At 45.2% G+C, this 27,598-nt stretch overlaps 1 protein-coding gene across 4 annotated transcripts in view; it reads right to left on the bottom strand.

Annotated features, from left to right (window-relative positions):
- LOC118782813 (cGMP-dependent 3',5'-cyclic phosphodiesterase) overlaps nt 1-27,598 on the bottom strand; it is a 162,228-nt gene that overhangs the window by 103,729 nt on the left and 30,901 nt on the right. Inside the window, exons 1-2 of one of the 4 annotated variants that reach the window (XM_036536391.1) lie at nt 20,297-20,396; nt 15,544-15,604 (exon numbers count right to left, since the gene is read on the bottom strand). In XM_036536391.1, coding sequence (XP_036392284.1) covers nt 15,544-15,604; nt 20,297-20,304 — 69 coding nt within the window. In that variant the 5' untranslated portion in view covers nt 20,305-20,396. Of the gene's footprint in view, nt 1-11,139; nt 11,399-15,543; nt 15,605-15,940; nt 16,096-20,296; nt 20,397-27,598 lie in introns of those variants that run through there. The other 3 variants (XM_036536390.1, XM_036536389.1, XM_036536392.1) reach the window with 3 other exon arrangements.

Raw genomic sequence — 27,598 nt, forward strand, 5'->3', positions numbered from 1 at the left:
GAGAGCAAGGCTTGTTCTGGTAAATTGCTTCAAGAAACAATTTACAAAACATGAGTTCATACATGCATTAAAATGAGGCAAACCGTATTCGGCTGTCATGCAGAGGCTGAAGGTAAATTATCAGATGTGGAAATAATGTGAGAAAACACCTTGTTCAGAGCAGGTCTGCATTAGCATTTGGTAAAGCAAGCGATGTGGGTGTTGTCACTCAGATAATGTCGCTTGCACAACCTAACAACCCACCATTTCCTTGCTGCACCCACTTTAAGCAATCACACTCCCATGACTGCTAAGCCATGAGCAAGAGAGACACACACAGAAACGTCAGGCACCACAGGGATATTGGCAACGAACCTATGCCTAATGGATTATGTGGTTCGTGGCTTGATACATTTTCAAGAAGCACCTCTTACATTCACAACAACACACAAAGGAACACACAGACACACATATATATATATATACACACAACCGCACAGAAAAAAAATCTCAGGAACATAGAAACCACACAGGAAATCTGGAAGATAAGATGAAAGGGAAACGGAGAAGGAAGGCCTGTAGGTATGTCAGTGAGGCACACTGCAGTGAAGGAAACTGAGAGGCAATATCAGATGAGAGATTATGAGAGATCTTCAAGAAAAGTCTGCCAGCAACGGGAATGCAATTTGCTTTGTGTCAGCACGCGTGCGCAAACTTTGGTTCCTCAAAAGGAACCCCCATCTCATTGCAGCATTCCCCCACAAGACGACTCTTGTTATTACAATCCCGTGTCCAGACCCAAGCCTGCCCTTCTGAGGAATTTCCCAGGGGCTGCCATTCTGCTCCAACGAGCCCGTACGCTTTGACTTGTTCACCTGTCAACCTGCAAGGCTCCTCAAAGCTGTTTTTAGGCCTGATTGGATAAAAAAAAGCAGAAAGGCAGAAGAAAGGAGGACAACCCAGACTCATGCCCCCCTCTGTCCCCACCAGTGAGTGCTAGGACTGGGGCTGAGGTGCAGGTCCAGGCAGCAAGTGGTGTGTGCTACCATCCACCAGCCAGCTTTCAGCGAAGACGATCACAGTGTTTCTGAGCAGCATGAGAATCCAACCAGTGGCAGATGGCGGAGCCAGCCACAGGAAAGCCCAAGGAATGCCATGGAAGCCTTCTGTGGAGCGGGGTTGCAACTTCACCCGCACGCCACTCGCCGTGGAGCTGAGAGAGAGCAACCAGACTGGCAAATGACATCTGTCAATGTGCAGGCAGAACAGCCAGGCCTTGTCTTCTTACACAGCCTTGGTTTGGCTGGGGCTGAGTGTACTGCTGCCTCTTTTGCTGAAAGGTTTCCATATTTGAGGTATACTTCATACTGAAGTTAAAATAATTTTTGCTACAGATAAGGGTGACATCTCTAGGAAAAAAGCAAATTCATGCCATCTGATGCAAAAAAAAGAAGCAAATTTCATCAAAATATTTTCAAAATGTTCCAGGTTACTACAGTTTCACTGCCACTTTCTCACAACGCACTACACAGCACATCTGCATTACACTAGGGTTATTGCCACATTTACCACACAGTAAAAGTACCAGACACAGAGAAGAATAATAATACACCAACAAATCAAAGGACCGATCAGATACAATACAGCAGCAAAGCTGTAAAGAGTGGGGAATTTATTTAAGTGAAAAATACAGACGGATCTCTGCTGTCAGATTAATTTCCTGTGGAGGCTGAGGTGGCCTCAGAGAAACACGGGATTTAATAAAAGACAACCCGCGTTCAGCGTAAACATATTCAATGTTTTATTCCCCACAATCATACATTACATTAAGGACAAATAGGCAGGCTTTCACCCAGCAGACATAAATAATACATATCTGTCGAGGATGCTGTTATATGTCGGCTATTTATTTATTTATTTATTTGTGTCTTTGTGGGTTCACGCGGCTTGTTTTTGCCAATAAGTACAATATTTTTAAAATTCCATTTACAGCATTGACTGTGCGCGAGCGAGAGCAGACAGCTCGATATATTGGTTTTCCCACTGAAAGGCGTGTTTGCAAAAAGGCCAGGTCCGGGGGCCCGGCCCGAGGTGCGACTGCCGGTCGCATGTCTAAAAGAGAACAAAGACCGTCTGAGACAAGAAAGCAAGATTGGACAGGAGCGGGCCTGACCTTTGCCTCCAAAATGTGCCTCGTGGAGAATGAGCACCGCTGTGCTCGCTTTAGATCCGTACAGCGTGCTGCAATCTCATCTCGAGGGCCGAACTTTTCACGGCAAATGACGCGGTACTCCCTGGAACAAGTGTCGGGCCCACACATCCCCGGCCGCTCCTGCCCTGACTTGCAGGGGGCAGGGGTGGCATATGAGCTTGTTATTACCGCAAACGGTTATTATCATTTCATCCTCCAAGGAGCAGTTGCCACTCAACCTAAAGGCACTGCGCCTCCCATTCGGAATCATTATGCAGCCGGCTTAAAAATGACTGACATTCCGTGTATGCGCATCTGCCGCGGCTGGTTCTCAGCATCATAACACTGCCGTATATTTCTGACACAGAAATAATCAGACGTGGGAAACACGCTGCTTTCACAGAACAATGTGTTCTAAACCCTAGTGCAGCTGCAAAACTCAGTGGAATACCACTGTTCTGTTAAAACAAGAACATGGGGCTCATAGTCATTTTTCCTTGTTCAGTCAAGGCAGGTAATAATAAAGTTGTGGACTTTCATCACTGACAGCAGACAGAGGACACAGAAAGACCTGACCTTCATTAAGCTGCAGAATATATCCATTACAGTCCGGCGTGTTTCACCGCCGAGACTCGTACAGAAGATGGGAACCTTCCCAGCTCCTAATCAGCTGAATGTCTCAGCAGTAACCATCTTCCTGCCTGCCAGAGTGATGTGATGTGCTTACCAATTGACCAAATATTCATCTATGGCTAATTCATGGTCATTCCCGTGTGCTATTCCCCGCTCACCACCCGGCACAGGGAGATGGTAGTCAGCCTCGGTTTAGACTTTTGTCGTCCCCCACGACTCAACAGCTTCTCAACAGAGACAAACTAATGCGAGAGACCCCGGCGACCCGGGTCTTTAATCAGTGGAGGCCACCTGCTCTCGCTCAAGGAGCTCCGCTTACCCGAAGGACTCTCTGATCGCTGGTAAATCGAAGCAGGATAAATATTTGCGTGAGGCCTTTGTGGACTGACCGATTGTTTCAATTTTCAGCTGCGCTGAATAGCAAATGTGGCAGCCGGGGGAGAGAGGAAGTGAAATCTGCATGCAAAGTGAAGAGTCCCCGTCCCCCCCCCTCCCCGTGCTCACCACATCCCTGCCTGCTGAATACATAACTAATGGCGCAGTGTAACCAAATGGCCCTCCGCAGGGAGGCAGGGGGCGCAGCAGCAGCTGTCCACGGCCTGAGAGAGAGGAGACAGCGCACCCCACCACCCCACCTTCACCTGGAGAGATGGGCTGTGGGGATCGGCAAAAGCTTTCATGCCCCTGCTCTGGACGCTTTTAGTGTAGAAACACAGTGTGTACAACTAAGACTGAACTCTGAACTGGCCAACCCCTACCCACCCCCCCCTTCCTCCCCCTCCTGAAGAGTGCAAATGTGCAGACAGAGTGTGTTTAGGACATCTTTTGTCAGGAGGCGAACAGGAGCATGCTCAGTAAGAAACCAGGGGAGCCGGAGCCAAGGGCGTTAATTGTATCTTCGAACTCACCAGTCAAAGTAACCCAGTTCTGCTTTTTGTCTGACATGACAGCAGAAGGCCTCTCACAGATGGAGATGCGGTGAAGATGGAGCACAGCAGTGCAAAGTGCCGGGAGTCCCGGACCACAACATCTCATTATAATACATCATCCGGAGAAGAGGCTACCCAGACTGGGTCAGAACTAACTAGGACACCTGGGAGGTAAGAGAAAGGCTGCCCTGAGCTGTCTAAATGAAAGTGTCTAAGACGCAGGGCAAGAGTCTTTCTCACTAAAATAGCGAAATAACAGGAGGCTTTTTTGAGGGATAAAAAAACCCCAGGGACTAATACAGTCGCATTTCTAGCAGCTTTCGTCAGTTATACCTGCTACTGTATGCACCTACCTTACTGTACTGCCTGCTAGGTGACATTCAGAACACACACTGTGTTTCATTTTCTGCTCTTCCAAAACTACTTCGCACCTCACCATTATTGTTGCTGCAGTGGTCTAGTGGGGCCTGTGTATCTTACCACCTGCGTATGTATTTGTGTTGTCAAGAACAATAGATGACAGATGCACAGAAGACAGAATTGTTGTTTGTGATGCCTGCAATCAATTTGGTTTTCTCAAGAAATAACACTGAAGCAAATGCAAGTTTTGGGTTTTCAAGAAATAAAAAAATAGTCTCCTGTTTCTCCTACATTTGTGTATGGAGCTTTACCTGACTGGGGGTTATTGGGGTTATTTACCTGACTGGGGGTTATTCTTCCAGCACGAAGTGATAGCAGTATTCACCTCGTAGTTTGCTTTGTGACCCACCAATAACTCCGCACAGGAGAAGAAGAATGCCTTCAGGCTTCATGTGATGGGTGGTATGAATCACGGGAAGGGCAATGTGGCAATCGCGAGGAGGAATTTGATAGCAGATTCCAGCCTTTCTAGGAAACCTAGTGTTTTAGTGATGTCACTGTCAGTGTTGTGCAAGTTCACACTTCACAAGAGCTAGCTCAAAGTTCAGTTCACACAGATTAAAATGAACAAGTTCAAAAATTCAACACGTTCATAGTTCACAGTTTTGAATTTTGAACAAGTTCACAGTCCCTGTTCATTTCTTCCATTTTTTAAATGAGCTGCTCCAGGGACTATTTTATGTGTAAATCTACATGTACAGTGATTGTTACGCGGGATATGGGCAGTTGGTTGCGAGCTCTCGTGCTGTCTATCTGATGAGTTGCACTAATAAAAGCAACTTTAACACACCCAAGGATTCCAAATCTCGCACAAACCGGAACGGGCTCAAGTTCACGTTCTTTAGTTGCGAACGGATACGTTCGAGTTCACCGTTCACCGAAAAAATGAGCACGTTCAATGAATGCGCTCTTTTAAACAGGGTTGAGTTCCCAGCCAAGGTAAGTAAGCTCTTCATCTCATCAAAAACCACTGCTTGCCAACAGTAATGTATAAGGAATTTCTCTGGGTGGAGCAAAGATTCTCATATCATATTTTTCACCTTTTGCGCCCATTGTTATAGACACTGTTCATTACTCATTGTAACTGCACATCTCTACCCTGACCCACAGGTTAGTGCATGCAGAGCCAAGAGCTCATGAGCCATAGTGACCCTTCCTCTGTTAACCCCTACACTCTTGGGATTTGAGCAAGGGCCAAAAGAACATGCACCGAATGGGAGTGCAGTCAGAGACCTGACCCACAGCAAGTCCTCTTCTTAATCTTTTATAATGAGGTTGTCTCTCACTATACATGGTGACAGGCACTGCCAACATCTGCATAGTTTCTTTTTCTGCATCATATTGTGAGATTTTCTGCTGATTGCTAGATAGATTCTTTTTTTTTTTCATAAATCTGACATCCATTCTCTTTTTTAATGTTACTCAAGTGCAGTACAATGGCTTGTTTAGTGTACAATAGGAGTGTCACAGCAACGATTTGAAACTGTTGTCTCTTGCTGGCCTGGCTCCACATAGAGTTTGTGGATATATATTGCATTTACAAATCTCAGTGAACACCCTGCCCTGAACACCAGTGCTAAATCAAAAACAACACATGAGACACAAATCGGGCAAAAGCAATTATGCATGCAACATTCTGAGAGTTTGTGTTTGTTTTCAGAGAACACGGGGAACTCCTTTGCTCCAGTCTGCCTGCGCATGTGAACAAACACACATTAGCACTGAATGCAGTTTGTTATTGCCATTTTCCCTCAGAAAGACACGCAATCAAGGCCTTATTGTTCCGCCACATCAGTGATTCGCACCTCAGAAACCCCACCTATTCCACAAGCAAGCCCAGATGTTATCTCAAACGTTGTTCTTACAAGAGGCATTTTCATCACTATTTCACCACTTTCATCACTTCATCACTGCCTATGACGCATCAGGGCTCATAATCAATGACACCCTAAACAAATGAGTGCTGTCACACAGGATGGGTGTGCCGCATAAACAAAAGTGTCTGTGATTACCTATTCTGCCTTTCTTCAAGATTGCTACCAGAGGATTGATTTGGTAATCAGGACGGACAACCCAGATGGCTAAGGGCTGTGTTTGTGCAAAAATAAATAAATAAGCAAGTAAAGGCCTCAAAGAAATCCCTCACCGGCAAAGCAGCAGAGGGCAAAGACCTCAACGAGACGCAGATGCATTAGGCAGCACCGAGAGAATTTACAGCTTGTTTATCGGATAGAGAGGCAGCCACAGAACGATGGCACACAAAGCTCTTAAGAGAGCGGGATAGCCTGTTCCTTCAAGAGTTACAGTCAGCTCCTGTCCCTACAGCACACTACCCAAATCTATTAAACCTGGGACTGTACTGAACTCACAAACAAGAGCCATGCACACATAACTGTCTCTGCCACCACACATACATATAGATACACACACCCGCACACACACAAATATATGCACACAAGCAAGCACGCACACCCCCACATTATATATAGTAGGATGCAAGCATGCTCCGATAAGGGCACATGTATAAATATAAACACATGCAAACGCATACACACACACACACACACACAAACTCACAATGCTGTCTGTGCTCATTATACCACTGTTCTCACTCTCTAGCCTCTCTGTTGTTTACTGAAAGCAATCTCCTTGAAGGTGACCGTTTATCTGAATCCGAGTCCTTATCTATGTGATTAAGGCCAGATTCCCAAGACTGCCTTTTACAGACATTTCCCAGGATAAACTGATAAACAAACTAAAGTGATACTTTTGTGATGCATTCATAATAATGCAAAACGCATCACCCAATATTCAGACAGAATCACGGCACAGGCTGCATCCCTTTCAGCCAGATAACTACAGAATACAGAGGGTTGTTTTGGGCTTTGGACCGAATGGGCCTATTGAAATGAAAACGGCACTATAATTCCCAGCTGCATTGCTTACATGATCTCCTTCTCCAACATGTGGACTGCATGCCACAGAGTGTGTGTATGTGTGTGTGTGTGTGTGTGTGTGTGTGTGTGTGTGTGTGTCTGTGCGTGTGCGCATGTGGGGACGCACTGCACAGCACTTGGTCAATACTGGGTGACATGTAGTCGTTAGTTCTTTCGCCACACAATCACAGACTCACACATCTGTCACTCTGTGGTCCTGCATCACTAGCAGCAGGTGTTACAAAACTGATAGTGAGTCCCCCTGCTCTTGTTGGTGGGTTCTTACCACTGCTTATCTCATGTGTTTGATAAGAGGCAGGGGTCGCCAAGGTGGAGAGAGAGGAGTCACAGGTGATCAAAGTGCCATATCACTGCGCCCTACGGCCAATAAGACTTTACAGTGCCAGGGTGCTGCCACTGGGTCTCTTTTCCACACAGTTCCCATTCAGCGCACCCTGACGGGTGACACAGAACATCCACACGCACTAAGCCCCGCTTTTAGCTTTGAAATAAACAACACGAAATCTCAAATCGCAGATATCATGCATTCTTCAGCCAACTGCTTTCGCTCCCTCTCCCTTTCTCCGCCGTCCAAACGTTGACAGCAGGAGAAGAACAGGGATTATTACATAATCACAGTGTGAACGCTGGCACTGGCGCACTCCTCGTCAGGAGACCAGCTTTCCATTTGCACAGCGGAGCAGGGAGCTGGCAGATGCCAAGATGCAGGCACTAGTTTTCGAATTCCTCCGAAGTGCGAGGAGGCAGCGAGCAGACCGAGCCAACTCATTTGAGAGGAATGAAGAATCCTTCACTCGACGAGAATTTTCCATGCCCAATCCAATTCCATCGTTGACTAAGCAGGTTAAATACATGTACACTGATCCATTTTGTTAGCCAATGAAGCGTTTGGTGCAATTGTCCTTAATTATGCATTAGATTTCTACAGGAGAATAGGTTAAACGCGACATTGTTTTTTTTTCCAAATTAACAAAAAAAAATATATATTTCTTTGTGTTTTCAGAAGGAAGACTAAGATAAATTGGTTACCCTGAGGGAAAGATTCAATTTGGTATGTGTGACCATTGCAGTAGGGCTCAACAGGATCATTTTAATACCATTTCTAAATTAAGTAAAATTTCTATATTATTAAAAAAAACACTGACATTCGTGAAGGAACCTTAACACTGTATGTCGGTGCACAGTACAAAAAACAAACAGTATTGTACAACATGTCTTTGTTAAATGTTCCTGTAAGGTTAAAAAGGATTGAAAGGCAAAACACTTCTCTGTAGGAAGTGACAGAGAGAATTAGAAATAAATAATGCAGGGCAGCAATTTGTCCACGGCAAAGCTCTCAGAATGGGGTGGGGAAACAGTGACGCGAAAAGGCGTAGCGACACAAGGTACCTGCTCCCCTTTGAGGGAATGGGTTATTATGCAGAAGCTCAGCTGGGATGCGCCGATTCTGATGCAACTGCCGATAAGAGCCGACGCACGTGGTGCATTCGCCCCAGGGCCACTGCCATCTTGCCATCTATTCTTTGATCCTTTATTCAAGGACAACAGCTTGACCCTGACCTTCACTCCCTGCTCCACACAGAGACTGCGCTCTGCTTGGGAGATGTGCATTTAGTTCACTAGTGGGTTCACCCACCGGACTGCGGCAAATCTGGATTTCAGAACAAAAGGCAAGGTCTTGCCCCATTTTGCTACCCTTGGTTTGCGCAGGCATTCATGCAGAACTACGCTTCAGGATGAAACAGATTTCCAACTGTGTCCCAACAGACAAGAGTCCAAACTCCGAAATAAAGAAAAGCAGATCATGCTTGATCAATGGGCGAGGTGTTTTTTTTTTTTTGTTCTTGCCTCCTTTGTAGAACCACGGACCCTGATTTGCAGGGGACTCATGGGAAAAGCAGCGAGGGTCGAGAGCGACAAGCAGCTGCCGAACTCCTCTCTTCCCTACATGCAAAACATCTCGTCCCAGAAACACGTTCACTATTTTTACACCTTGCCTCTCAGAGCCAGTAGAGCCCGGCCATTTCTGGGGCAAGCGCACCCCACCCGCCTGTCCCCAGGCCCTCATCCCACCCCCCAAAAGCACCTCGTACCTAAAATTCTTCAACAGTGAGGCAGTACGAGCCTCGTGCACATGCCTCTCTGTCTGGAGCACATTCTCAGCGGGTTTGTATCCTAACAGCGCTTCTCCTCTTGCCGGTGAGCGACTCACCCCAGATATACGCCTCGCTGACGACACAACTGCAGAGCTGAGCGGAGACGCGCATATTACAGCGTTCCCGGTCATTAACGGGATATTTCTGGGACACTGCGTCGCAAATAAAAGCCCCTGAACCGGCAGGGAGGGCTATTTTAGCGTGGCTGTTCAGAACAAAGAGTCGGAATATGTGATGATGAGGGAGATTAGCGGCAGTCCTTTTAGTGGTATTACCATTATCATAAGTACCAGCAGCAGCAACAGCAGTAATGCTGAGCGCTGCAGTGGGGCAGGGACATTTTCAGAATTAGTGCACAGGAGCCAGCAAAAGTAGCGGAATCCATAGGGAGATTGATGTCTGTACTGATTTGAGTGCTGTGTCGATTGATGAATATTGATTGTGAGGGGCCGGAGCTCAATTCCAGCTGACAGACGAGTTTAAAGAAGTCGATCAAATGGACAGCTTTAGTGTCTTCATTTACATACGCTCCCCATATATTTTTTTCAAGGACCCACTGACTATAAACACGCACATCCAATTACAATAGATATATCATCATCACAAGAATGAGTTTCAGTAAACATGCATACATGTTTAAAGCATGTATTCACAGTTGACCACAATACAATCACTGTGGCCAGAAGATTCAAGGTCACCTTGAATATCCCCCCTTAACTCGTTCACTTCCATAGGGACAGCGGCAGTGTACAACATCCAAATCGCCTTTCTCTTGGAGCGCTAATGTCTGTGCCATTGTTACGGGTCACTGTAAGAGACCCTATTATTGAGCACCATGCAGTATCAGTGGAGCACAGACATATGAGACAGGAGATCGTTTCATGTAATGATTTCAACCTCACAGTTCATTCATTTTAGCCGACCGCCAAAGCCACACAAGAGAAACGTGGGGCCACATCTGTCATTGTGCGGGGTCTTTACAACAGTGCTTCCTCCTTTCCAATCCAACCGAAGCCGACGCACACACACACACACCGCACACACAGACACGTGCACGCAAACAAGCACACACCACACACACATATACACACACACACACACACACACACACACACACATCCAAAGACATATACACACACACAACACACCACACACACACACACACACACACACACACACACATCCAAAGACATATACACACACACTACACACCACACACACACACACACAATCCCCCTGTCTCCCTCTAAAACACTAACAGTTCATTAGGACTGCGGGGCTTGTGTGTGGTTCTTTTTCCCCGATAACTTTCTCTCAATTTTAGAGGGGAGACAGTGGCCTGAGGTGATGCGCTACTATGGAGAGCTTCACAGACGCCGCACGGAAAACCCCGTTAGAAGCAGGCCGGCTGAAACAAAGGCTTTTTGAACACAGAAAGGAGAAACAAAAGAACTGCTTCTCCCACCTTGCCGAGGGCTCTCACTAGTCAATTAAAATGCTAGTTATCCTCATCCTTGTTCACAGACACATGCAGCACAGTAGATGTCTACGGACATTCAAAGCTATGAAATGCCTCATGAAATATTGCAGTCGAACTGAAGAATGGCAGTCTGATTTCAACACAATCAGATTTTTCCAAAATCCAATTTCAACTAAATGGCTGATGTTGCTTTTTTTTCTCTTAAGGATAAAAAAAGCTAAAATGCAAACAGACACCAAGCAGAGCAAAACTCACTCTATGATTCCGTGTTGGCTCAACAAGTTATGCCACAAGCATCAGACACGCACAAACTCAACACTTAGCAGCAGGCGCAAAAGTGATGGATGGCAACATGCAGGGCACAGAGAGGGTAGAGACACATGACTTCACATACCTCTGCAGCCTCGTGATCCAGAGAAGGCCCTTCACGAGTAAAGTGTGACTGCATTGGAAGCCGGGGAGAGGGAAATGCCTTCTGCGAGTCGGTGGCAGTCAGCGCTAATAAATGAAGAGCACTGACTGATGGATTGGATGTATTCACCAGGAACCGTCCGCGGGGACTGCAGGCACGAACGCTTCAGGAAGCAACGCCTCGAGCGAGACGACGGAGCTAATCTCAGTAACGGGCTGAGCGTTTCCTAAAATGCGACTGCCATGAGTGTCGCTGCGCGTTAAGCCTGGCCCATCCTCCCCCGCTGTCTGACACTTCCCTTTAACTCAGCGCTGACAGGACCAGGCGCATGTCAAACGCGTGTGCGCGTGTGTGTGTGTGCGTGGGCGCGCGTGTGTGTGTGAGTGTGTGTGAGTGTGTGTAGGAGTAAGCGAGTTCTTTTAAACAAATCCTCCACATCTGGCAACGGGGACTGGTCCTGACAAGGGATTAACCTTTTTCATGCAGAAGACCTGGGGTAAAATCCAGAGAGAGTCAGCCTCCCTGCGGGAACATTCACTGACAGACAGCAAACACTCTTCTCAATAGAAAAGCACCATCGGGCGGGTTGATAAAAGCACGGCTTCCGCTGTGCGGAGCGCTCGATATGTTAATGACCGGTCTGTCGCTGACACCACAGGTGCTGCAGGAGGGAGGGGGGGGGGGGGGGGGGGGGGTGTGTGTGCAAGCGGGACGGAGGGAGAGATGGGGAGAGATTGGGAGAGGAGACGGGGAGCGAGAGGGAGAGCGGAGACACGGGAGCGACAGGGAGAAAAGACGGAGAGTGAGAGTGAGAGTATATGAGGAATTAGAGGCGTTTAAATGACAGCGGGGGGGGGGGGAAGGAAAGACATAAATGTAGTAAGGGCGGGAGACGGTGAGATGCAGGAGTAGCAGGGCTGCAGATGAAGGAGGTGGGAGAGGGCGGTAAGAGGCAGCTGGTTATCCAGAAAGGAACCAGAGAGTGGGAAATAATAGGAGGTGTAGATGTATGAGTGGGTGGTGATAGGGGCTGGAGGTAGATGGCATAAAGCTGTAGAAGCAGGGGAGCAGAGAGTGGAGTGACGGGCGTTTTCTGCCCGTGATGCTCACACACGGAAACACTCGAAGCGGTCAAGCATTCACAGATAATCATGAGACATAGGGTAAAGGAAACTGGTGTCCAGTGAGACGTGTACAACATGAAATGCATGATAGCTGGTCAGCTATGTTGGCCTGGCTAAACTAGAAAAAAATATCCGAAAAGGATGGGCTAACATGCTGTGTCAGTGACACATTTCATATTGCTTAAAGTAACTGGTTTTACACACCGTACAGCTACACGCCTGTAAGCTTGTGATGTATTCACTATGGCTTCCAAACAACACTTCACAAGTATCCAGACCTTGAAATGAATATGTTTCTTTGTCTGATTTTTACTCCTAGGCACCATGCCCATGGCGAGCTTGATGCTATAACTCGCAGGAATTCTTTTCACGCTGTTGTTTTGCAAGGAGGCATTCAGAAAAAAACTCATGCACGAGCATTAAGGCTCGTGCCGTATCATGAAAACATTAGAATCCCCAAAACCCTCATGAATATTTAATCCTCGTGTTGTTTCCGCACAGCTGTATGGCTCAGAACCGGGGGGAGGGGGCATCTGCGAGGGGGTGTTGTTGTGTGATTTAATAAACGGTCAGCGCTGAGCTAACAATGTGCTCTCAACAGGAACTTTCATTTTACTTTCTTCAGTCTTACTTTCCTCTGACAAACTCACTTTTACCCTTTAAAGCAATTTTTTGGATGACGCAAAAATACTGAAAAAAAAAAAGACAGCACTCACCAAAAATACATAATGCCATGATGAAAATTCACAAAGCTTCACAAATTAACAATAATGGGATTTCAGGTGTTTTTCAGCTCCAAAGGCTCGAGCCTGCTGTGCTGCCTCTGGGCAAGTTTATGAGAAATCCTAAGGAAAATGTTCAAATGCAGAAATAACCATTCAAAAACAAGCAGTTAATTGCATTCCTGCTCAAGAAGAATTTTTTTTATATCAAAGCATGTTCTTCTATTAATAAATCTAGTTTGTTGGAATTGTCTTCTGAATTCATTTCTTTAGATCTCAGCAGAGGCATCGATTTTGTGTACGGTTAATTGGATTAGACAAAAACATGTCCACGCTGGCTTTCAGCAGCAAATGATGCGAGGGGTTTTTTTGTGTTTGGTTTTTCACTGCGCTGCCAAAGACCATTTAATCCCCATTACCCAAGGACACCGTTTTCCTGTGCAAAAAGCAGCAGAGACTAGCAGTAATATGTGAAAATAACGTGAGGCAAACAGTTTGGCTTTTCAAACACAGGGTAGCAGATCTGTGAGGGACCGCAGTGCCGCAAGAGAAAGTCTGAGCCTCTTCTAGAGGAGGAGCCTGGACGGCTTTGTATCTCCTTGTGTATTTCTACACTTTATGCACCCAATGAATCTCCACCTGGGAGGGCACATACTCCTCTTCCTCTCTGCTAGCTCACTTGTAAAATCTCCAAATATGGTGGTAGGGGCTGCATCATGCTGTTTAGGGTGGATCCTTGAATAAGTTAATCAAGTTTGCAATCTGTGCGAAAACATGAAGCGAACACCATCACAGCACTGGGTCCTGTAAAGTCTTGTCCCAAAGGGAGGGAGTGGGGGGGTTTATAAATACAGGCAGCTAAAGAGGTGACAAGAGAGAGAGTAATCTATGCTGTCCTGGACTGTCCTGTACCAACATAATATGATGAAAAACTGCAAACCTCTGTGTATATTTAAACTACTGCATGAGGACATAACATTGCCCCACAGAGCCTTTATTCATCAACAGCAGAGGCTCATGAGAGACAGTGATGATGAGGTGCCTGGGTTCAGTCAGCATCTGTGTCTGCTGCCGTGCCGTTACCCTCCACCTCTGTGGAGGAGTGAAGCCCTGGGAGCCGGTGCTTGAACACCGCGTGCCGTTCGCAGCGTTGCCCCCTCTGTTCAGGCGGTTCGTGCGCTGCAACGCCACAGCATCAGCCGCCAGGGCGAACTCGGTGCTGCCGTCGAGCGGGTCTTACAGAGATCACCGCTCCGCCAGCCGATCCCGCCGACCCGGCCGTGCACGAGGCAGCTGGAAGGTGAACGTCCTGCAAAGAGAGCTCTGGAAACACAGCCCACAGCTCACAGGAGCAACCGTGAAAGCTCAACTTTCAGACCTCAAACCTCCAACGACAGCACTGCAGCGCACTGTGTTTAAACATGTTGCTGGTGCATTTCAAGCTCTGGTTCCTGGTTTTGCAGGCTTCAGAGCACGAGGACAACCTTATGGCAAAACAGATATTAGCGCGTCAGGGGAAAGTGTGGTAATGGCACGTGGAGAAGCTGTATCAGTCCTCAGGGAGAAAAACAGGTACAGCACATACAGAAGGGAGAAAGGTCACTTCCATGTCCCCTCAGGAAGCATAGAAAAATCTTACAGGGTAAATAATATCTGACTAAGCCTTTGGACCTGGCTTGGCAATTTACCAGCAGCCAGTTACAAGATATGCACACATAGTGCTCAACTTGGTTTCCCTTGCCTGAAACAATGCACTGTTCATCTGTGTGTGAAAAGACTGCCAGTGAGTTGATTGACTGTTCAGACACAGGATAGTCCACAGAAACAAAATTCAGCAGAAAACAGAGCAAAGGAATTAAAAACATACCTTTCTATTTAACGTGAATACATGCAAACACAAATACATGTTAACAGGACTCAGTTCTTGTCACAGACACACACTCATGACAAAGACACTCAGAAGGACATGGCTGCATAACTTCATAGATGATAAGAGGGAACGAACAAGTCTGCTTAACTATGGCTAAATCAGGACAGTTCACAGCAGACACCCAATCTAACGCAATTCTCCGAATCGTTCATTAATTTCTACAATTTTCCTGTCCTGAACTGTCCTGAGACGTTTTACTCTGTATTTTCAACGAGAGGTCACGTACAGAAGGGACGTTGCACTTCAGATAACTTCTGGATCACTCGCGTGGCGCCTGCGGGAATGTAAAATGAGGTATGTTTACGGCACGCGTAGTGCTGCCCAGAGTACTGTCACTTTCACTTTGACATTAGTGGACTGTATTTTAGGCAACGGAGTCTCTCACGTGATATATGCCAGTCCTGGACTGACAGGATTATTTAACAAACAGGTTACACAGAACATGGCAGGGTGTGGAGAAAGTTAACTTGAACTTTCAAGAGTCGGGGGCACACAGAACAACAACAGTATGACAGAACTCCAAGCATGCGTGGAGACATAACAGAGGTAAGAAATGAAGGAGAGAGCGAGAGGATGACAGAGGAAGAGAAAAAACAGCTGCTGCTCTTACCTGAAAGGTGTCTGAAAGTAACGTTGGCTCCTCCGCCCTCAGGAACACTTGCTGTCCCCTTCTGAAAAATTGAATGACCGCAATAAGAATCTGCTGCAGTATCAGAACCATGATTTTAGCAGTTTCTATTTCTCTCTCTTTCTCTCAGTTTTGTCCCTTCTCCCTATCTGCTGCTCTCTGGCTGACTGTCAGTATCTGTGGAGAGAGTGTCTGCACACACCAGCACACAAATCTACACACACTCCCCGCTTATCTCTCTCTCTCTCTCTCTCTCTCTCTATTACTCGCTCACTCTCTCTTTCTGTGTGTGTGTGTGTGTGTGTGTGTGTGTGTGTGTGTGTGTGCCAGTGTTTGTATATATTAGTGACTGGTTGGCAGCCACATCTTCCATGCTTACAGGTCCCTCCCTCTCTTTCTGTCAGTGGCTGTCATGTCATCTCCACCTGCTGCCCATAGCGATGGGCACAACAGGGTAACCGTGTCAGAAGCTTGAGCGAAGGGTGCGAGGGTACAGAGAGAGCTGCGGCGTCAAAATCCCTCTCTCTTTCTCCTTCTCTCTCTCCCTCTCTCTCTCTCTCACCCTCTCCTCTGCGCTCAGGCAGGGAAGAGAGGGTCCAGACTCATGCCTCCTCTGGGTCCTAAAGCCTGTGAACCAAGCGATCCACATTTCCTCTGATTCTCCTTATCAGCAGGAACTCTTTCAGTTTAATCAAGGACAGAATAAACACTCACAAGAGGCCTGATTAGCCTCCTTGTTTCCACACAGTATTGTTCTCTTTGGTTTTGTTATTTTTTTTTAAAGGTGTCAAGGTGATTCTCCAAAGAATAGTCTAGGGTCCTTAGGCAGGTATCTTGGACCTTGTGCTACAAGCTCCCACGACAAATGTAAGCGTAACTGAATCCACTCAGGTAACAAATAATAAAACCACATCATTTTTCTCAGAGAGAAAAGACACTGAAAAATAATGGCTTTTTGTGCACCTTAGTGGTTTAGACAGAAATTCTTCAATTAAACAAGACCTGAGGAACAGAATATCCAAATCTCTGCCGTATCTCCAAGCCAGTAAGACATGCTAATTACAAAGTGACTGCACCGGGTGCTATGTGGCATCTGTGTGTAACTTCTGTGTGACCTATATAGACCTATATTGCCTCTACACACTTGGCTTTTCAGTGTCTATATGTACTGCCACTGTAACATTGGGCCTTTCCTACCTGAAAGCACAGGTTGTTATTAAGGCAATCAAGTCTTCAATAAAGTGAGATTTAATCTGTTTAATCAAACACCAAAGGTCAGGGTGGCACCACGGCTCAGACTCTGATGAATTAACAAGTAACAACCTGGAAATGTTTATGCCACAAACCTGTTGGGAGGCTTAAACGCATCAACAGTTATGAAAACAAAATCCTCTCATACTGTTAATAGCCTGATGAGAGTGCCTGAGACAACACCTCGCCTTGAGTTCAACACCTTCTGCCTTTTCCGCCTAAATTTCATTGACACACAGGAGCTGTGGATCACAACAGGGTATTGATCAAGAGCTGCTGATGAAAACGGCACAATTACTATTGTTCAAAGATATCTAATTAAGAGTGAAGCCTGACAAGAATTTCATGGGCAATCAAAGACCACAAACCTTCGAATAACCTTGAGTGGTAGAAGCTGCTATATTTCTTTTTTTCATTAAGTATAATGTACATTGGAAAGCAAACGTGACTTAAAATGTATTTTTAAAAATATATATATATTTTCTATATATTCATTTATTGTTGAATATAAATGCAGACACAAACTCTTCCTGTTATTTCTCCTGATAAAATAAATGAACATTGTGAAATGCAGTGCAATTTAGATAATATGAAACATTACATATTGGTGTTGCAAAGAAGCATATTCAGCACTCACTCTTTTGGAATTTTTCAAAGCGTTTTTTTTTTTTTCATTCTTTTTGTTGTTATTATTTTAATAATTATGACATATTTTACGTTAAACTTTTGGATTTCCTTTCAAGTTATTCGTGGGGAACCACAAACAAATAAAGGGAAACATAAATATACTCTGACATAATATGGGGTAAGTTTTTATAGAGGTGGGATTGACATGGGATAAATACATTAAGCTCATGATCCATTACTGTTAAGGTTCCCAAACAGAGGGCGACCAGCTGCCCCGAATCCCTGTATTGATGCATTCTGTCTCCAGACTGCAAATGACTGTCAGGCTTCCTTCCAGATCCCGTGTCCTTTTCCCCGTTCGGCCGTTTTTGGAAGATTAAATTCCTGAAGGCACAAAGGTTCCCCCGGGGTGACTGAGCTCATTTGCATAATGATGACATCAGACTAGCTGAAGGCTGGCTAAGGCTGTGCAGTGCGAACATGAGCCCATACCTGACAGCCAGATCTGCCCTGGGGGTCCATCAGCTGAGGAATAACCATGCCACTAAGACACATGCACTCAAAATTAATAACTGTTTATCAGCTTTTCATACACAGGAATAGTTGAGGAACAGAGGAAAATGTTTTTGGATTTTTTGAGAATTTACATTCATTCGAATCATCTTTGTTGGCTGCACTAGCTTAATGTCAACAGCCTACATGACAATAATCATTACGATGTGACTCACCACGTTGATTTCATTTCAATATAATTTCAGTGCAGATCTGTGTGTAGTTATTAATGTTTTAAATACACGCTGCAGCTTTCATTCCATGATACTGATTTGTCCAGCAGTGGGGAACTTGCTTACAGATAAATGTGGGCTGCCCTACTGGAATATACGTGGAGGATTCAACAAGACCCACACAGGCTTCTCCATAACGATCAATTCATTCCCAGTGCAGGAGCCAGCTGTGGCTGTATTTTCATGCTGCTTGAGGAGACCTCAGCTCACGTTTACCAGGGCTTTCCTTTCCCACCCCCAGAATGCAGAGAAAAGGTTCCAGTAAACCCTTCAGAATGCACGTCATTATGTACAGTGCGGGGATGTGCATGGTCATTGCCCAGTTCAAGCTCTGATAAGTACATTGATGTGCTTTCTGGGAAACTACACATAATATCTCAACAAAGGTTGTGTAAAACAGGATATACTTTATGAGGGGACAGCGAGAGAGAGAGAGAGAGAGAGAGAGAGAGAGAGAGAAAGAGAGAGCCATGCCAAAACAGAAGCACAAACATTTTATTTAGAATCTAATTCAAGGAAAACTAAAAATACTTTTAGAATGACTGGCAAATTAAAACAAAAGCTCCTTAAAGCCTTTGGCCCACTGATGCTAAAGAGTGAAGTGGTCAAAAACAAGAACAGGAATTCAGTAACAAATTACAGGAATCCTTCCTGACATCTGTATCCAAACACTATTCATTAAAACGACCCTCCGTTTGCATGAGTAGCAATCCAGCAAACATATTTTTGAAATATCCTAAACACTCAGCTCTTAACAGGAGCACTGTGTTTTAAATAAGGGTCAAAATGGGTTTCTTCCACCTCCCATGGGGTTCTGCCCTGTTTGCACCATACACACCCATTTAAATTAAAAATCAAATTAACCACCACAGAAAGAAGGTAACATTTTGCACGCCTCGAAAATTCCTCAAGATAGCAGGATACAAGGGGTTCAAGCCAGTGACTGGGGGAGTTAATGCCTGAATAACATCACATAAATGATAAGACAGTCATATGTTGTATTCTTAAAGCTCTGATAAGTGCAACTGTCTGCCATTTTACAACTAGTGCTTTAATCTGTATATATGGTCACTGGTTTAGATGTATCATTTCTGAGTCATTGAGATAGTTTTGATAGATTTGCTATTCATTTCTCATTTTGTATTCTCTTTTGTGATACTCATTTCTCATTTTGCTTTGTATTGTGTAACATGCTATGGAAATATTTACAAAATGTGCTTCGTGCCAAATAAAGTTAATTAAATTGAGAGAGGCCCCACTGGCAGCTGTAATCTTTCTCTCAGAACCCCACACCTTCTCCTGGACAGAAAGAGGGGAAGCAGCCTGCCTATAATCAACACTTCCCTCGCTTCCAAAACAAGCATTGCCGCTGTGGAGAAGGAACTGTTCTGCCCCATCAAACCCCCCAGCTTTATGACATCACTGAGCATGGAGAGATTACGCTGGTCACCTACTAAAAATGATGCCGGTCTGATGATATTCAGCAGTTATTGTATTACATATTCATACATCATACTTTCGTGAATAAATGTTTTTATCCAGATTCATTTTTTGCTATCTTATTTAACAGACAGCCTCCTGTCCCCATTCTCCTCTCCAGTGTGTTGCTTCTTTTGATCTGCTAGTGCCCCAAACGGTTTCCATTTTTAATTACATTTGCGGAAAATAAAGCCAACAACATCAATGTTTGGAGAGTTTTTTGGCACAGGGTTCTATTCCTCCAGGATAAAACAAATTGGAATCCATTTTTTAATTTTCTGAATACAACACACACAACGCTAAATTCAAAACATGAGGAAACAGCGATATGCTTATTTGCTTAAATTTTACAACTCCGTCCAGAACAATATCCATGTCACTGAAATTTTCAGTGAAAAATGAGAACAACCACCCCTCCATTCAAGACAGGATTGATTTTTCCACTTCTAGGAAAGTTTGCCTACGTGAAACAAACTAAACCCCACAGGTGTAACCTGAATGCATAATCATTTCTATGCAAGGACAGTAGTGAAACTAAGTCACAGCCAGATAGATTCAATGTTGCTCAAGTAGGACAGGACAGAAGCACTTACTGTGACATCTTGCATTGGAGTGGAGAGATGAGTGTGGAAGACTACAAGCCCAACGAACAGCCCGCAGTTAGAGGTGTGCAATTGGAGGCTCCACTGGGGAAAGAGCTGTCTGCTCCCTCTGATTTAGCCCAGTAGCACACCAAACCACAGACCAAGCAACTCTGTTCTCTCTGGTTTAGCCCAGTAGCACACCGAACCAAAGACCACACAACTGTCTGTTCTTTCCGGAGCAGGCCAGTAGCACACCAAACCGAAGATCATGCAACTGTCTATTCTCTCTGGATCAGGCCAGTAACACCAAATCAAAGATGACGCAGCTGTCTGTACACTCCAATCAACTACACTGCAATGCTCACATTCTCTGGTATAGGGAGGAAGTACAGAGGCAAGGCCGGAGACGGGAAGGAGGAAGTCTCATCTCACACACACACACACACACACACACACACACACAGAAGCATGCACAGGTACACACACATACAGAGACAAGCATGCAAACATACACACACACACAAGCATGCATACATACACACAGACACGCTTACGTGTTCACACACATGGGTAAACATACAAACACAGGCGTACATAAGCATGCACGCAATCACACCCACATAAACTCACAAACACAGATTTCCTGTGGTTTTCATATTTAGTCAGTGTGACCCAGGAGAACTCTACATCCTGAAGAGACAATAGCCTGTAAGCACCAGCAGGCTGAGAGGAGGGAGAGGAGAACAACAAAATGCTGCACCACGTGGGGCTTTCCGGGGAAGCGTTCTGCAAAATGCTTACTGTCTCTGTTCTGTCCACCACTGTCCCTGCTGCAGCCCCTACGCAACCTCACACACCCACCTGCCAGGAAACGGCTCACACCATGGGACTGTAGGAAACTCCATGGACCCTTCAGTTCCTTGTTCCACAATAGAACAGCGAGAAATGCTTGTTTGTCATATCAATCTGCTGATAAACAAAAAAATGAAATGGCAACATATGGTACTTTGGAGTAAGTGACCACTGCTTTCACCTGTCAATCCTGCTGATAAAAAAAACAGTATTTTATTTTTTCTGAAGATGCACACAGAAGTCTTTGTGATACTGGTGTCAGTCAGGAGCCCCCCCCCCCCCCCCCCTCCTCGCCAATACTGCTGCCCCCCCACACAGGAATACACATTCAGACCCCCACCACAGAGAGAGAGACTGTACTCAGCAGAGTGGGAGAATTTTCTTTCCATGCAACACTGTGCACACGAGCTCAGTGCTGTCTAAAATCTGTGCAATACATCTATATGTTAATAACTGCATATCTCTGGCTTGGACTGCAAACTCGGAACACTCACACTAACCCCCTCGTGACCGCTGTGGTAACGATTACACTGTGGAAACCGGGAGGCAGGCAGCCACAGGATCTGGGCGCCGCCTGGCATTGTGGTCCACGTGGCGGATTGGCCAGTGAGCTTATCTCCATCAGCAGTGACCGGAGCCGTTGCAGAGTGCAAGGACGGTTACCAAACCAAACCCAGCAGGTGATGAGTGCGAAGAGGGAGAGTATGTGGCATTCTCACTGCTACATCATCAGCAGACACAAGCCACAAAGTTGTGTGCTAATGCACAACATCTGCACATGAGGCTTGTCTCTCCCTTCCTGTGCTTATGCCATACATTATTTCAGCACCTCCACAAAGCCTTCTGGGATATTTCTACCCCTTTGGGTGATTCCGTGGCAGTGTGGCTCAGACTGACATCTCAGCATTCCCCGAGGGGCCACCATCTAATGAAGCACTCAATACCCCCATGGCAGAGCCACTCACATGAGAAGAGGCAAACCTTCCAAGAGCACAGGTCACTGAGGTGTAGAAAAGAGAAGAAAATTAAAAAAAGGGATTGGAGGACACACAGAATCTGGAAAAGGTTACGTCAGATCCAGTGGCACGGTAGAAAAAAATTCTCCAGGGGACATGGTAATTCCCCCCAAGCTATGGGACCTCTGTGATGGACACTGTGACAAGGAGAGATTCACACAGGGGTCCCCTGCCTTGCAGCTTGGGGAAATGGGTTGCAGCTACATCTGATCTTGGGTCCCATAAGCACACTACATTTGAGCAAACGTGTCGTCAGACTGCCTTGAACATGTAGTCAGTGTATGTCTGTCAGAGCACGGTTGGCCCATGACTGACAGATCTGTTTGAAAGTGTGGTGGCATGTGCATGGCTGGTATGTGTCATTGGCAGTGGTCAACATATCGTCAGCACAGGTCCAAAAGTAGAGGGGTTAGCGAATGGTTGGTAGGTGTTACCATGCTTGGTCACTCCATGGATGGAGCACTGTTGATAAGAGCATGTTACAACATGTTCCATGCATTCAAGGCACTCATGTCCAGGTGTGATTAGTGCATGTTTCAAAAGTTCAGTGTGAGAACGGTGCATATGATCAGCACGTAGTCAGCATGTGGTTAGTGCGGTGCACTGTGTGTCAAGGCATGGTCAGTGAACGATTGTTACATGGCAGCTAAGTGCATCCATACATGCACAATCTGTAGACGAGTGATTTAGGTAGGAACACAGGTTCAGTTGTGTTCTTCCCTTAAAACATCTTCGTTGTCAAGATGATGTTCTCCATATACTGGAAGTAATTGTACATGACCTTGTATTTTTTTTCCTCCAAAGTCAGTATCATAGATTATACCCAGAGGTACTTGTAGCCATATACAATATGACCGATAAAGGTATACTACATGTGCATAAGAGATATTAATAAAAACTGGGAAAAAAGCAAGCTATCATATTTTTTTATAATGTCATCTGCTTCAGACAAACAGCTGAGCGGTTCAATCTGGGGAACATTAATTTGAATTCCCCAGAGGCAGCTACTGAAAAAGTAAGCCTGCAAGATAAGGTTATCTCCTAAATTTCACCCAACCAGTCTGTCTAACCACACTGAAAGCCTAAAATGTAAAATTGTCAACACATGCAAATATGCTTCAAGTATTATTCATGTACTCAAATGTGAATGTTGGCTCGCAAAACAGTCAACGCCCCACTTCAGATCCAGTGCAGCTTTGAAGCCCTGCAGTCAAGCATCTACTCTGGGTTTGGCAGCACACTGGCCCGAGTCTTCCTGGGTTTGGATCAGGAGCACCTCTCATGGGCAGCACTGCGTTTCTCCTGCTAAATGAACTCGAGATGTTTGAAAGTCAAGCTCCTCACAAGCCTCTCAGAGTCTGCCATGACTGTTTGCCAAGTTTAATTTAGTCAGTACATATACAGCCTTTGTTCCATTCTCAGCCACAACAGCCCTGCCCCTGTGCAAAATCTTGCTTGATATGCTGTGGGCACACACAGCCTCTCCAGTATACCTTCTGCTGCTGTCATTGCTGATGATGATTACTGAGGCGATACCTGGGACGCTATGATACTTCAGACTACAGAATCGGTTTCCTTCGATGATTCTGTCTCTCGCTATTCATCCACGGGATCATGGTTGCCATTCCAGGCTGCTGAATTTTAGATGAAGGCTCTTGCCAAAGGAGTGTTTTTGGCAAAGCGCAGCATGTACCTTCTTGCTGGGCAGTGTTAGCTAAATGCTTCATCCTCGTGGGTGGAGAGGAAGGAGTGGATGGAAAAAGACAGCTCCCTTCAGGTCCAATCCTGAGAAGCAGACCGGAGTGACAATGACAACACTGCACAGCATTAAAAGCTCTCTCTTATTTCTGCATCAGGGAACGTGAGGTTACTCTCCAACCTGTCCCTCGTAATAGAGATCAATTCTTCATTTGGTGAAGGTGCCTTTGAGAAATGATCCAATTAAGCTATGATTTCTTTGCCACATCTTTGTGATCTAATGAAGGGAACGATACAACAAGTCCATTTCAATGCTCCCGTGTTAAAAGAAACCTCACCATATGAAACGCACATGTATCGGGTTCAGCTGCTGGATGTGTATACCAATTAAACAGCCAAACCAATGGTGGTAAACACAAATTCAAAAAAATTGGTCTCACAGCACTTCCTTGGAATAGGCACAAAGACCAAGATACACTAATGCAATTAGTACATTTCTCCGGTTTCTGTGATGTAATTGGTTGCCTATCGCATTCAATCAATCTGTTATTTTCAGCCCTTTAAAAACAGCAACAGTACAGGGAAAAAATAAAGAAACACATTTGAATCACAGTTGCCATGGTGTTTTGAATCCTGAGGCATATTAATTGCATCCCATTTTCCCATCAGCCCTTGGCAGCCATTTAGTCCAAGCATTCCATTTGCATTTTTTCACACCTTATGAGATGTGGTGCTGTCATTGCCGGTTACCCTCCTGGGCAACAAAAGAGAAAATTACAGCCTGTCAAAATAAATTAGAAAGTGGATTCTGTGGCGCACGCACCTACAGCCTGGCACCATGGGCTCCTAAAACACATCAGCGCAGAGAGAGGAACCGGCATGCCCACAGACCCACCTTTGAGCCTACCTGCGCACCTTTCCCAAAGTAAACTTTTCAATACTGAAACGCGTCTCTTCCCTGACTGCGCTGAAGGAATTGGCCCACTGGGGCTAATTTGGGTTAGGCTGGCACAGGGACAGCGTGTGCCCAATATATGGGTGCTGCCAGGGGAGTGAAGCAGGCAGAGGGGACGATGGAGGGCAGTGGCCAGAATTCTATAAGGTTAGTGAATGGAGGTTTGTGCAGTCCCTCAAAAATAAACAGACTGCAGGATCCAGTTCACTCTGAGCCCCATCTATCTCTGGGGTGCAGCCAAGACTTTAAGAACTGATCGCTGACATGAGGGAGCGAGAGGGGAGATAGAGGGAGGGGGAGAGAGAAGCAGGGGATGGAGAGATTGGGGAGAGAGGTGGGTGACAGAGAGAGAGGGAAGCAGAGAAGGAACATATACAGAAATAAAGAGAGATAGAGAGAGAGAGAAAGAGAGAGAAACCTTGTATCTCTTGACCTTCAGTTCAAGAGCAAATTATTGAGGTGAACGCACAGGTCTTCCCAGAATGCATTTCATCTCCAAACATGATAAGGATTTTACTTCCATGGTTCTAACCTCTGCCCTTACCCTGAGAAACAGAGTTTGTCATTGGCAGTGGCAGTGCTCGTGTCTTAGGCAGGTTCCAGACAGTTTTGTGAGCCCTTGTTTATATTTTACCTGCTTTCATGAGACTCCCAACATAACATCCTGGAAAAGGATTTAACCCACTAAATCAAACACTACCATTAATGCTTCTTTCAGCCTCATCCTGCCGAGCCACACTGGATACAAATGCAAGCTGTTTATTTCAGAGGGCCAGGAAGGCAACTCTGTAAATTCTGTGTTGATTGATTGGACACAGGTTCGCATTACTAGCCTTATTACAGGGTTTTAGATGGGCTATCCCTGCTGACTGTGTCATGCAGGCCGTGGTGTGGTACTAAATTGGACCAACATTGCGCATTAAACACAATACAAAAATCACCATTGAACAATTCCATTAACAGGGAGAGAGGGCATTTGGGTCCAGAAAGGCCTCTTTTCATTTGTTAAAGTGCTGCCTGGCTTCACAAAAATCAATTCCACTCACAATATTGATGGCTGAGTGCGACAATAAAAAGGACAAAATAAAAGGCGATTTTTGTTAGAGGAGTAATGACTATGAATGCCCTGGGGTGAAACTTTTTGAAACACTAGACAAACTGAAGGAAGTCTGCTCCAAGTATTTTAAAATACAGTACATACATGTCTCAAAAAAGTCAGCATTCTGTTTCTTAGAAAGAAAAAAAAGGTTAAATATGATTCAGTTTTCCGCCTTCCTTCCTGCCAAATCGACCATGGTTCAAGGGATTTGTTTTTGTTCTGGTCTCACAGTTGGACATCTCCTGTTCTGCGGTTTCAGGCAGCACACTGGCCGGCTTATTTTTAGGCCCCAAGTTACCACGCGCAATGGATTCCTTGCCCACTCCTTAATTACAAACTTCCAAAGGATGTCTTTCCTTTAGAACCATACCGAGTATGGCTGGAAAATATTTCCCCCACATTACTGATGTTGTTAATATGTTCAATATTTCAGATCTCACATTGAATGGATGGAAGTGTTCCGGCAGGGGTCGCATATGGTCTAGCCAAGTGGATTCAAGAACCAGTGGGGGATTCTCAAGCTGTTTTGATGACTTTGGCAATGAACCCCAGAGAGACAGTTCCCACTCTTTTTACAAGGCCAGAGGACTCAAATGAGCCCTGAAAAGCACTCCTCAGGACAGGAGGTACAAATCAACAGGTTAATGTAAATACACAGGGAGGTCTGAGATGAGGACTGCAGAGAGCAGCACACTCCACTTTGCACGACAACAGCTAATAAACATCCAGAAAGGGTCGATCTTCACATAAATCAAGCTTTATACAGGCGTCAGCCTTTCCATTCCAGGACTGAGTATAAACAAATGCAAAGAAATGATTCCTTTGCCTCTGCCGAAGTGAAAGGAGACTCAAAATTGCAGCAGCATAAGACTTCCTAGGAAATAACAGCAATCAGGCTATTTATTTATTTATTTATTTATTTAGCTGTGTTGTCAGGGAAGACGGGAGGCCTGCTTTTTGATTTTTTTTTTTTCTCTGAGGCCTGTGGAGAATATCATCCATGTCATCTTCTGTAAACACCTGGGAGAGTGAGTTTCAAACGGGTCTGTGTGGAAGATCCAAATCCTTTCCTGTTAAAAATAAAAATACAGAAGTCCTTCGCTCTGTGGTGATTCGTTACTGTAAGTCTCCTCATAGTGCAGTCCTGTGTGACCTCATGCTTGGAGAAAATGATGGCAGCAACTACAGGAAGACTTCTGTATCGGGTCTGAAGAACTTGCCTTCTTCCCATCAGTTTTGATACAGAATGTGCAGTTCTGCTGTTTCTTTCCATTTGCTCTCGCTCATGTTGCCATCTAGTGGTCAAAGGTCAAACCTGCATCTAATAGCAAGACTTTGTTAAAAGAGAAAACCAGCTATGTAGAAAAGTGGGGAGAAACTCCAAGGAAAATACATTTCACTCCCTGAAGCAGGAGCATAACAATTATCTGAATACTTATTATTTTCCATTTTCTTCTCCCTGTACTCTTTAGTTGTATGTACAGGACTATTTTAGAAAACTATGGTATTCCAAATTCTACTTGAATTGTTAGTAGTCTCCATACTGCACAAAAATGATTTTAAAAAAAGCATTCCATCGCTGCTACATTTGTAGCTTGTGAGTACCTTTAAGAGTTGTAAGTATGTATGACATCTCTTTGTGTCTTTGGCAAGGGTGACATGTCCGCAAGTGCTGTCTGCATAGCACAAAG

Source organism: Megalops cyprinoides, chromosome 9 (genome assembly GCF_013368585.1).
Source record: "Megalops cyprinoides isolate fMegCyp1 chromosome 9, fMegCyp1.pri, whole genome shotgun sequence".
NCBI lineage: Eukaryota > Metazoa > Chordata > Actinopteri > Elopiformes > Megalopidae > Megalops > Megalops cyprinoides.